The 12,816-nt window shown below is 44.4% G+C and overlaps 1 protein-coding gene across 4 annotated transcripts in view; it reads right to left on the reverse strand.

The window, feature by feature from the left end:
- The window catches only part of PDE1C (phosphodiesterase 1C), a 286,306-nt gene that overhangs the window by 17,785 nt on the left and 255,705 nt on the right, over nt 1-12,816 (reverse strand). Inside the window, exons 16-18 of one of the 4 annotated variants that reach the window (XM_053359755.1) lie at nt 12,411-12,423; nt 7,357-7,381; nt 4,734-4,762 (exon numbers count right to left, since the gene is read on the reverse strand). The exons of 2 other annotated variants lie outside the window; for them this stretch is intronic. In XM_053359755.1, coding sequence (XP_053215730.1) covers nt 4,734-4,762; nt 7,357-7,381; nt 12,411-12,423 — 67 coding nt within the window. Of the gene's footprint in view, nt 1-1,963; nt 4,244-4,733; nt 4,763-7,356; nt 7,382-12,410; nt 12,424-12,816 lie in introns of those variants that run through there. One more of the 4 variants, XM_053359753.1, reaches the window with a different exon arrangement.

The raw sequence follows: 12,816 nt of genomic DNA on the forward strand, positions 1-12,816 counted from the left end.
GAGATGGGTGCACAACCCTAGAGTCTGGCAAGACTGGCCCGTATGGGCAGGGGTACCTTTACCTTAAACTCATTGGTGTCTCTGGTATCTTCTATCTTTTGCACCATGGATATCAACTTATATTATGCATGGATTGTTAAGGGTGGTTTCTTTGATTAAAGTTATGGCTATAAATTTGTTGTGGCCTTTGGCTAGAACAATAACGTCATTGATTGATTGACTGACTGATTGATTGATTGATTGATTGACTGACTGACTGACTGATGAGGCTTTCAGTAACTACTAACTATGATGGTTGAAGTGAGTTAGGAACTTCCCCTGCATGCAAAGACGGGCTCTGGAGGAGTGAGATGATGAGACCAGTTGTGGGTCCAATGGCCAAGAAGGCGGTTTCTGCATTTGCTGGAGAGAGAGATGAGAGGCAGACAGGGCTCATCAATCTGGGAAGGGAGCCCATCTTGGAGAAGGAAGACTCTCACCCTAAACCTTCACTGTCTTGCAGGATACCTTGGCAGGAGAAAAGGCTAAGGAGTAAACCTTACACAAATCTGGAGTGGAGTCTCTTAAGACGGGTTGGATGGCGCCTTGTATTCCTGCAGCCATGCTGGTGCCGTAAGTATTGCTCCGCTTTTCTTTTGGACCACATCAGCGAGGCTGAGAGGCGGGTCTTGTCAACAACCACCTGCAGTATCACAGAATTGGTATGCCTCTGAATGGCGGCTGTTGGGATCACAGATGGGGAGAGCACTCTGGCATGCAAGGGCTTCTCTTGGACACCTGACTGGTACTGTGAGAATGCGATGCCGGATTAGATGGGCCTCTGCGTTGATCCAACAGGGCTCTTCGCTGCTGTGTCAATGCAGAAGGAGCCTTGTAAAAGGAAGGAATAATTTGCAGCAAGTTGGAAATGTCTGTAATGTTGTTTGTAATTACAGAAACAACGGGGTAGTAGCTATTCCAAATTAAGAAAGATGGCCTGCTTAGCATAGCAGAGATCCATGGGGTTTATATTGCTGTTGATGCGGCAGAAGGAAAACTTGTGCCTAGGCAGGTTCTAGCCTCAACTCACATTATCTGCTCTTTCAGGACCGTTCCTTACTTCTCTCCCTCTCCCCTCCCCCCCCCCAAAAAAATCTGGAGTAAAATTAAATTATGTGCTCACAAGCCAACAGCACTCCCTCCAGCGTTTATCATGTGTGTCTCCTAAAAGCCATAATATATAATTACAATATTGTTTCCATATACGTAGGAGAGATAACCTTGTGTCCAAAGCTAGATAGTAAGTCACTGGCAGAAAATCCTTCAGTATGTACATACATACATACTCCATGCCTTATTATTTATTTTCATTTACAAATGGTGACTGAGACAATGGCTTGCCTATGGCAGGCAGCTCCCTTCAAACACCTCCCTTTCAGCACCCTAAATGTGAGGAAGTTCAAAGGTTTTTGGAGGGTAAGGAATAATCAGTTTTTTGCTGACCTTTAAGAAGAGGCCAGGGACGCAGGTGGCACTGTGGGTTAAACCACAGAGCCTAGGACTTGCCGATCAGAAGGTTGGCGGTTCGAATCCCCGCAATGGGGTGAGCTCCCGTTGCTCGGTCCCTGCTCCTGCCAACCTAGCAGTTCGAAAGCACGTCAAAGTGCAAGAAGATAAATAGGAACCGCTCCGGCGGGAAGGTAAACGGCGTTTCCATGCGCTGCTCTGGTTCGCCAGAAGCGGCTTAGTCATGCTGGCCACATGACCCAGAAGCTGTCTGCGGACAAACAGAGCCCATAGAGTGAAATGAGCACCGCAACCCCAGAGTCGGTCATGACTGGACCTAATGGTCAGGGGTCCCTTTACCTTTAAAAAGAGGCCAGAGCAGCCTTCAGATATTGAAAAGACAAAGCAACCAGCATCTTTTGCATATGAAAATGGAGAAACAGATGAAGTTTCCAAAAAAAAAAAAAAAAAACCCCTGCAATTTCTCTACTTAATATGTAGGACAAGTACAAAGGTGTTGGGTTTATATAGCGATGCTATCCTAGAACTGGAACTGCCCTCTCTAAAACCAATTTTTTGAAGGGAAGAAAGAAAGAAAGAAAGAAAGAAAGAAAGAAAGAAAGAAAGAAAGAAAGAAAGAAAGAAAGAGGCTACAGTCTGCAATGCTCAGTTATCTGGGAATAAGCAACATTAAAATCAGTGAGACTTACTTATGAGTAAACATACAACAGATCGGGCTGCACTCATCAGGATCAGAAAGTCCACTCCTGATGTGTAAAGTATTTAAAATTACTTCTTCATAAAAATTCTTTGGTCTTGGGAACATTTGGCTTAGAATCCCTGAAGAGTTAGGACTCAGATGGTCTTGGGCAAATATTTTAAATATTTTAAAATCCTCAAGCTCCGTATTTTCCAAAATAGAATCAAGGATGAGAAAGCATATGTTACTTTGCACCTGATGCTTACTGAGAAGGTGTACATATCTTTGCAAGTCTATACTACAAACCTGAACACCTTTTGTACTGGTTTAATACAATTTGTGCGTGTGCTCAGGTCTAAGGATTCCCAGCCTTGTGGGAAAGATGCAGTTACCAGCTTTGTGAAAAGTCATGAGAGCTAAACCAGGCAATCGGAAAAATCAGATAATTTTGCAACCTTATGTGAATTTACCTTTGGGGGGAAAGGCTGGTTTATAAGCGACGTAGGCAAGCAAAAATCACTAACCTGGGCAGAATTCTGTGAGGTCCAGCATTTCATTAAAAAAGTTCTTAGCCAGCATAAACTTCCTCCGATCTGCATCAATCATATGCCACTGAAGGATGAGCCAGAGAGAAGTCTCTTTGCATGCAAATGCTTCACAGAAGAAGGCTGGTGTTTGAGTTAGGAACCCGTGAACAGGCCTATACAAGCCTACTCGGAAGTAGACGTGGGCTTACTTTGAGGTAAAGTGGATTGCACCCTAAGTGTGACACCAGGCTGCATGAAACCCTGCTTGGATTCGGTGCTTGTCATGCCCACCACAGTTTGGATCAACCAAACCTAGACCCCATTGAAATCAGGATTTATCCCCAAGCAAATCTGCATAGTACCAGGGCATCAATCACAATGATTAGCTCAATGCATTCCAGTCGTCAGACATCCTTTGCCATGTGCCATGATGGGAGGAGCAATTGCCTCTGGGACAGAAGCTGAATGGTGGGCATTACAGTATTTCAGCAGCTTAGTATTGAGGCAGCGCAAGCCTTAAAGTGTTGAGATGCAACTTCTAAGTTTATGTCTCGGATGGCAGAATTGCATTGCATTCTGTTTGCCTGTATTGGCTAATTAAATCCCCCAGTTCATTCAGCAATAAAACGTCAAAGGAGGAATTGATAGGCTCCCTCAGAGTGTTCTTTGGGTCAAAATAAAAGGCTATGAGTAACAAGGGTGTGTGTGGATAGGATGCACTTTTTTCAAAAAATGTGCTTATTACAGAAATCAACAGAAACAACACTTTCTTTCCCCCAGAGGCTGAGCCACATTCTTGCTACACCAAGCCAACAAAACGAGGGCTCAAATGAAAGACAATCAAAGGTACACAAAATCAAGGAGACGTCCAGCAAATGAAATCTATTGAATGTATTTTTTTTCCTTGAAAAATACTATAAAGCTGTCTAGGAATTCGGCAATTTGCTTATTTGTAAAATAGCCAGAATTCTTTTTATTTAGATATATAAAAAAAAGAATCTGCAGATACCCCAGTGCTCTAAATCATGGCTTTCAAATAGACAATTAAAGGTTTCTTCTTTCCTCTTCCTTTCTTGGTGCATTACAACAACTCATGGAAACAACTGTGTTTTCCCCCAAGTCTCTTTCCACGGATGTGCCAAAGTCTCTGCTTCACCATGTCAGAATATATTTTTTTGCAAGCTGCGACTCCAAAGGTCTCACATTTGCTTGATCTGCAAGTCCCAAATGAAGAGTCCTTTTGCAAAGGGGAAACTTCATTTTTAAAAAAACAAACCCCCCAAAAAAACTTACATGAAGAAGGAAAGAAAAAAACAAACAAACCCCAAAGTCCCAAAATGAAAACCCCCAAAGTCATTGACTGTGAAGTAGCCAGTGAGAGGAGCAAGAAGAAGCAGGCGCTTTAAAAGCTGCATAATGTCCTCCCCCAAAAACTGGTCTTTGTGGAAGGAGATCAGTTAGAATGGTGAAAGAAATTTGCAGTCCCTTTTTGATTACAATATGTGTGGTTTTGTTTTTTACTCTTCTGTATCTGGAAAAGAGAGAGAGAGAAAGAGAAAGAGAAAGAGAAAATTGTCAGTGCTCCTTCTTACTGACCAAGAAGTGGGGGGGAACGACAGAAAAGGGGGAAAAGCTCTATATCAATATTGTGCTATTCTGTGTAAGCTAACAGGGCCTAAACAGCTCTACCCAGGTACAAAAGAGAGGTATCAGCCGACTTGGGGGAAACCCCACAATTTGTGGAGGTGCAAAGCAGCTTTTGAAAACAAACCTTAAAGCAGGATCCTGATCATGCATATAGGATGCCAATGGTCTGTTGTTGGGGTCAGGCAGTAAAACAGGGAAGAGGGGCATGGAACCCTGAGCAAGAGCAGCGTTCAATAACGTCCCTTGTTTTTCCAAACTTGGTGATTTGTACAACTTTTGACACTTGGGCGGGTATTTCCCCACTGACTTCAGGCTGCTTGGAGCCTATATGCATTCTGCTGTGGAGTAAAAGATTGGGGCATAGGAAGCCAGACTCTTGGTCCGTTTAGCTTCGTTGTCTTGCCTTTCACCAGCAGTAGCTGTCCAGGGTTTTGAACAGGACTTCTCCCCAGTCCTACCTGGGATGGGATCTGGGAAAGCATGGTCTCAACCATGGAGGTATGGCTTGTTCCTAGAAGATTGGGTAGATCACACAGGGGAAAGAGTTGCAAAGTCCCCATGCCCTAGTGCCATGGGCTTCTTTTAAAGGTCAAATTAGAACAATGGAAGCCACAAACGGCCTCGGCCCAGTATACCTGAAGGAGCGTCTCCACCTCCATCATTCTGCCCGGACGCTGAGGTCCAGCACCGAGGGCCTTCTGGTGGTTCCCTCATTGCAAGAAGCAAAACTAAAGGGAACCAGGCAGAGGGCCTTCTCGGTAGTGGCACCCGCCCTGTGGAATGCCCTCCCATCAGATCTCAAAGAGATAAACAACTACCTGACATTCAGAAGACATCTTAAGGCAGCCCTGTTCAGGGAAGTTTTTAATGTATGACATATTAGTGTATTTTTGGTCTTTGTGGAAGCCGCCCAGAGTGGCTGGGGAAACCCAGCCAGATGGGTGGGGTACAAATAATAAATTATTATTATTAATTATTATTATTATTATTATTATTATTATTATTATTATTATTATTATTAATATTAATCACACATATTCCTGAGTGCATCTGTTTTGGCCCTTGGGCATCAAACAATTGGCACTGGTTTCAGATTCCTGGCTGTGGACGTCAGCCTGGCTCTTCCCTAATGCAAAAGCCCCCCACGTTTCTGCAAAAAGGAAACTAAAATGGAGAACTCCCCAAATCTGCATCAGACACAATGGGAGGGGTTCTGAAAATGCAGACAGTCCCAGCACAAGAATTCCAACCGGCTTTGGTACTTATGGAATAAATAATATCAGATTTGGCCGTCTTCTAAAATGCTACTTGCCTGGTTGGGGGGAAAAAATACCCCTGACTTCTGTTTACATGAGGCATAGGCAAACTCGGCCCTCCAGATGTTTTGGGACTACAGCTCCCATCATCCCTAGCTAACAGGACCAGTGGTCAGGGATGATGGGAATTGTAGTCTCAAAACATCTAGAGGGCCGAGTTTGCCTGTGCCTGGTTTGCATCCTACAGTTCAACATCCTACAAATATCTGACCAACAAGCTGCACTAAAAAGAAATTAGCACACAACAAATGGTAAAATAAAGCTTTAAGCCAAAGTTTCTCAGATGAGAATTTTCAGCACAAATCCGGGGGTAGGAACTTTGTTTCCTTCTACCAATAACTGCAATGTTTGCACCGAATTTGCTGTCCAATTTTGTTCAGCACTAACAAAAAGTTTTACAGAGACACACACACACAAATTAGAATCTGTTGTGACTGGATGTTACAACGTAATGGCAAACAATATAAATGGATTTGCAGATGAGCCCTAACCGATGGCTACACTGATATATGTATTTCAGAAAATGTCTGCTACACTTTTCAGTCCCCAAATAGTTCCCAGGGCAGTTTTGCAATTAAACACATAGGATTACTTATATACAGTATGTGCATTGGGCGATTCATCTCTATCCAGTGCGTTCACATTTCTTTTATTTATTTATTTGTATTCTTTAGCCAACTTAATGTTGCTCACTCGTGTAAGCAAGTTTCTGGGTTGCATTTCCAGTCAGTGGTGATTAGGAAGGAATTTTGCATGTCGGAAACTCTACAAAATGGTAATGACTGCCAACAGCCACTGGGAGCCTAACACTAAACACATAGAGAGAAACTTTGAATTATTTCCCACCAAGAGCATTCCACCTATGGGCAGTCTCACTTCTCCTCCATAACTACAAGACATGAGGATACATGATTCGTCACTGTCGAAAACCACTATGGTACACAAAATATGGAAGAAATGCAGTAAGTGTGTCCTTATTTTACATTAACTGGGATTTTGTCATCATGGAAGACAGGCTACATCTAAAAATCCTTCTAAAAGTACTTAAGATGCCTTGAAATGTGTTGATCTGAAATAGTGAGAGCATGTCACTGTGATCCAGCAATGAAACTGGTGGATCAGAACTAAGGAGGATTCAAACACGGACCAAACCACACATTCATGGGGGGGGGGGTGTCATTTGGCAAAGCCATCTGTCTTTCACCCTCATGTAAAGAGCTTTAAACTGAAAGTAGCCATGGCATATCAGAGATTAGTAACACGTCAAAAGCCTTTCGTGAAGACAACGAAAATTAAAGACTTCATATACTTAAAGTGTCTTACTGACACTGAAAGTGCTGTGTAAATAACAAGCAACACACACACAGTTTTCATATGCTCACACAAGTCATTTGCATGGCACCCAATACATTCCTGCCACAGACTAACAGTCCCGCCCCCTTCATTTGAAAGCACTGTCTCTTCCCTTTTTCTTGAACCCGTTCCCACCAACATCACCCAGTTCCATCTCTCCTTGGACCTTGCATGCGGACCGTTTCCAAATGGCAGGGATCATTCAACTGGCCAAATTCATCCAGTTGGTTGTTTTTATTTTGGTGACATTGTACAATAGCTGTGAACTGCCGGTTGAAGTTTGTGGTTTATGGCCACTAGATGGAAGCATTGCTTGCTTCCTTACGACATGCTGTGAGTGTTTTTCCTTGCCTCTAGTTTTCCTTCGCCAAGAACATGGATTCATAGTTTAATACACTATTCAAATGCAGCAAATGGTTCGGCACAAACGTGGCAAATTTTCTGCACAGTTGGCTGGAATGATATGCACTTACCCCTCATATTGAGAGTACTGTTGAGCAGGCTTCCTCAACCTCAGCCCTCCAGATGTTTTTGGCCTACAATTCCCATGATCCCTAGCTAGCAGAACCAGTGGTCGGGGATGATGGGAATTGTAGTCTCAAAACATCTGGAGGGCCGGGTTTGAGGAAGCCTGCTGTTGAGTAATGGCCTAATCTGGATAATCAAAGAACTATAGAGTTGGAAGGGACCTTGAGTCCAACCCCCTGCCATGCAGGAATCTCAGCTAAAGCATCCATGACAGATGACCGCCCAACCTCTGCTTAAAAACCTCCAAGGAAGGAGTCCAGAACCTCCCAAAGGAGTCTGTTAATCCGCACAACCGTTTGAGCCCATGCAGTCACCAACTGAAGCTCAGAGCAGCTCATTAAAAGCCTATTTGAAAACCCCTCAGGCATCACACATTCACATGGTTGTGTGAAGGAGCACTTCAACGCTTTTGGAATGAAAACGAAACATAAAACCTGCTAGCGCTATTCCAGTGTCACAAAATATTTGACCATATGTCTGCCCCTACTCCCAAAGAGTTTATCCAGGTATGTAGGTTCTGTGTATACCTACTGAAAAGAAAAGAGAAGAGCAGGTAAAGGACCCGTGGATGCTTAAGTCCAGTCAAAGGCAACTGTGAGGTGTGGAGAAAAAGAAAAGAAAAGATAGCCACATTCTTGAACTTGTGCACACTCTTTCAGCAGAATTCACACAGCAAAAGTTGCACAGCAGGACAGCATATTTACAGTTTATTCAGCGTAGGTCAGAACAAAAGAAGACATGACCGTCTGCTCCGACTGCTCAGGCAAACAGCAGAAAACGAAAGGAACAGACAACATAAACATCCTGTGAGACAGGAAAAAACGCAGGCTGTGACACAAACATCCTGCTCCCTTTTAAGGTGGAACGGAAATATCCTAACACGCTCATCTTGCTTTCAGGCCGAGGGAGCCGGTGTTTGTTCACAGACAGCTTTCTGGGTCATGTGGCCAGCAACGGAACACCATGACTGAAACCAGAGCAGCGCACGGAAATGCCGTTTACCTTTCTGCCGGAGTGGTACCTATTTATCTACTTGCACTTTGACATGCTTTCAAACTGCTAGGTTGGCAAAAGCTGGAACAGAGCTCACCCCGCCGCAGAGATTTGAACCGTCAACCTTCTGATTGGCAAGCCCAAGAGGCTCAGTGGTTTAGACCACAGCGCCACCCACAGCGGTGGTTGGTGCCCATTAGGACTTGTGGGACAGAAAGCGGGGAGTTCATCAGTAGTTGGAGCCAGAGCCAAATACAGTGGTGCCCCGCAAGACGAATGCCTCGCAAGACGGAAAACCCGCTAGACGAAAGGGTTTTCCGTTTGCGATGCGCTTCGCAAGACAAATTTCCCTATGGGCTTGCTTCGCAAGACGAAAAAGTCTTGCGAGTCTTGCCATTTCCCCCCCGCTTTTTCCCCCCTTTTTCAAAGCCGCTAAGCCACTAATAGCCTTTTAGCAGCTTAGCCGCTAATCCTTTAATAGCCGCTAAGCCGCTAAATCACTAATAGCGCTAATCCTCTTAGCTGCTAATGGGGTTGCTTCGCAAGACAAAAAAAACGCTAGACGAAGAGAATCGCGGAACGGATTCTTTTCGTCTTGCGAGGCACCACTGTACTCTTATGTTTTCATTTGTTGGAAGCTACCCAGAGTGGCTGGGGCAACCTAGTCAAATAGGCAGCATATAAATATAGAATCATAGAATCATAGAGTTGGAAGAGACCACAAGGGCCATCGAGTCCAACCCCCTGCCAAGCAGGAAACACCATCAGAGCACTCCTGACATATGGTTGTCAAGCCTCTGCTTAAAGACCTCCAAAGAAGGAGACTCCACCACACTCCTTGGCAGCAAATTCCACTGTCAAACAGCTCTTACTGTCAGGAAGTTCTTCCTAATGTTTAGGTGGAATCTTCTTTCTTGTAGTTTGGATCCATTGCTCTGTGCCCGCTTCTCTGGAGCAGCAGAAAACAACCTTTCTCCCTCCTATATGACATCCTTTTATATATTTGAACATGGCTGTCATATCACCCCTTAACCTCCTCTTCTCCAGGCTAAACATGCCCAGCTCCCTTAGCCGTTCCTCATAAGGCATCGTTTCCAGACCTTTGACCATTTTGGTTGCCCTCCTCTGGACACGTTCCAGTTTGTCAGTGTCCTTCTTGAACTGTGGTGCCCAGAACTGGACACAGTACTCCAGGTGAGGTCTGACCAGAGCAGAATACAGTGGCACTATTACTTCCCTTGATCTAGATGCTATACTCCTATTGATGCAGCCCAGAATTGCACTGGCTTTTTTAGCTGCCGCGTCACACTGTTGGCTCATGTCAAGTTTGTGGTCAACCAAGACTCCTAGATCCTTTTCACATGTACTGCTCTCAAGCCAGGTGTCCCCCATCTTGTATTTGTGCCTCTCATTTTTTTTGCCCAAGTGCAATACTTTACATTTCTCCCTGTTAAAGTTCATCTTGTTTGTTTTGGCCCAGTTCTCTAATCTGTCAAGGTCGTTTTGAAGTGTGATCCTGTCCGCTGGGGTGTTAGCCACCCCTCCCAGTTTGGTGTCATCTGCAAATTTGATCAGGATGCCCTTGAGTCCATCATCCAAGTCGTTGATAAAGATGTTGAATAAGACCGGGCCCAAGACAGAACCCTGTGGCACCCCACTAGTCACTCTTCTCCAGGATGAAGAGGAACCATTGATGAGCACCCTTTGGGTTCGGTCAGTCAGCCAGTTACAAAACCACTGAGTGGTAGCATAGTCAAGACCGCATTTTACCAGCTTCTTTACAAGAATATCATGGGACACCTTGTCAAATGCCTTGCTGAAATCAAGGTAGGCTACATCCACTGCATTCCCTTCATCTACCAGGCTTGTAATTCTGTCAAAAAACGAGATCAGGTTAGTCTGACATGACTTATTTTTCAGAAATCCATGCTGACTATTGGTGATCACAGCATTCCTTTCTAGGTGCTCACAGACTGTTTGCTTAATGATCTGCTCCAGAATCTTCCCTGGTATTGATGTCAGACTGACTGGGCGATAATTATTTGGGTCCTCTCTTTTCCCCTTTTTGAAAATAGGGACATTTGCCCTCCTCCAGTCTGCCGGGACTTTGCCTGTTCTCCAGGAATTCTCAAAGATGACTGCCAGTGGTTCTGAGATCACATCTGCCAGTTCTTTTAATACTCTTGGATGCAGTTCATCTGGCCCTGGAGACTTGAATACATCTAAACTAGCCAAGTATTCTTGTACTATCTCGTTAGTTATTCTGGGCTGTGTTTCCTCTGCTGAATCATTTGCTCCAAATTCTTCAGGTCGGGCGTTGTTTTCTTTATCGGAGAAGACTGAGGCAAAGAAGGCATTGAGGAGTTCAGTCCTTTCTGTGTCCCCTGTTTGCATTTCACCATCTTCTCCTCTGAGTGACCCCACTGTTTCTTTGTTCTTCCTTTTGCTACGGACATACCCATAAAAGCCTTTTTTGTTGCTTTTAACCTCTCTAGCAAGCCTGAGTTCATTCTTTGCTTTAGCTTTTCTGACTTTGTGTCTACATGTGCTGGCTATTTGTTTGAATTCCTCTTTGGTGGTCTCCCCCCTTTTCCATTTTTTGTACACATCCTTTTTTAATCTTAACTCAGTTAAAAGTTCTTTAGATAGCCACCCTGGCTTCTTTAGGCACCTTCCATGTTTCCGTCTCATTGGTATTGCCTGAAGTTGTGCTTTTACTATCTCCCTCTTAACAAACTCCCAGCCATCATGAACTCCCTTTCCTTTTAGTATTACTGTCCATGGGATCTCACCCAGCACTTCCCTAAGTTTTATGAAGTCGGCTTTCTTAAAGTCAAGAAATTGAGTCCTAGTATGCTTGGCTGCTCCTTTCGCTGTATAGTAAACTTCAGAAGAGCATGATCACTCGCGCCTAATGATCCTTCCACTTCTACCCCACTAACCAGGTCATCAACATTGGTTAGGACCAGATCTAAAATGGCTGTTCCTCTTGTTGCTTCTCCCACTTTCTGGACAATGAAGTTGTCTGCAAGGCCAGTGAGGAATCTGTTTGACCTTATGCTCTTGGCTGAGTTTGACATCCAACAAATATCCGGGTAATTGAAGTCCCCCATTACTACTATCTCCCTTCCTTTTGCATGCTTGGCCATCTGTTCCAGGAAGGCATCATCTATGTCCTCCGTTTGGCTTGGGGATCTATAGTAAACTCCCACAATGAGGTCTCTGTTATTCTTCTCTCCCTTAATTTTGACCCAAATGCTCTCACTTTGGCTTTGAGGTTCTAAATCTTGGATCTCTTCACAGGTATACACATCCCTGACATATAACACCACTCCTCCTCCTTTCTTGTCTGGTCTGTTTCTCTGAAATAGATTGTATCCCTCCATTATTACATTCCAATCGTGGGACTTATCCCACCAAGTTTCAGTGATGCCTATTATGTCATATTTAATTTGCTGTACCAAGAGCTCAAGCTCATCTTGTTTATTTCCCATGCTTTGCGCATTAGTGTACATTGAAGTCCATTAATCATTCCCCCGTGTCTCTTATTTAAGGATTTTTTCCTCCCACCACTAGGTCTGCATGCTGTTTGCTCCATTTGGTCTATGACATTTGGATGATCATCTTCATCAATTGATAGACTCCTACCTTCAGGAGCACTGTCTCCTTCCCCCACATTAGTCAGTTTAAAGCCCTTCTGATGAGGTTTCTGAGATTTTTGGCAAAAACATTCCTCCCAACCGTTGTGAGGTGCAGCCCATCGCTTGCCAGAAGTCCATCTTCAAGAAACTGCAGTCCATGATCTAAGAATCCAAACCGTTCCTGTTTACACCATTTGCAAAGCCAGCTGTTCACTTCCACTATTTTTCCCTCTCTCCCTGGGCCACGTCGTTCAACTGGGAGGACAGATGAGATGACAATTTGTGCATTTAATTGCTTCAGTTTCCTGCCCAGAGCCTCGTAGTCTCTTTTGATCTTCTGGAGGCTATTGCTTGCAGTTTCATTGGTTCCCACATGAACCAAGAGGAAGGGGTATTTGTCAGTGGGTTTTATGATTCCTTGCAGTCGTTCAGTTACATCTTGGATCTTAGCCCCGGGGAGACAGCACACCTCCCGAGACATCTTGTCAGGCCCACAGATCACTGCTTCTGTTCCCCTCAGTAGGGAATCCCCTATCATCACTACACGCCTCCTCTTAGGTTTGGTCGGGGTTCTTCCGTGAGCTGTCCGTTCCAAGGTCGCCTGCACATTCCCTGAGGACTGACTT

Source organism: Podarcis raffonei, chromosome 12, assembly GCF_027172205.1.
Source record: "Podarcis raffonei isolate rPodRaf1 chromosome 12, rPodRaf1.pri, whole genome shotgun sequence".
NCBI classification, from domain to species: Eukaryota; Metazoa; Chordata; class Lepidosauria; order Squamata; family Lacertidae; genus Podarcis; species Podarcis raffonei.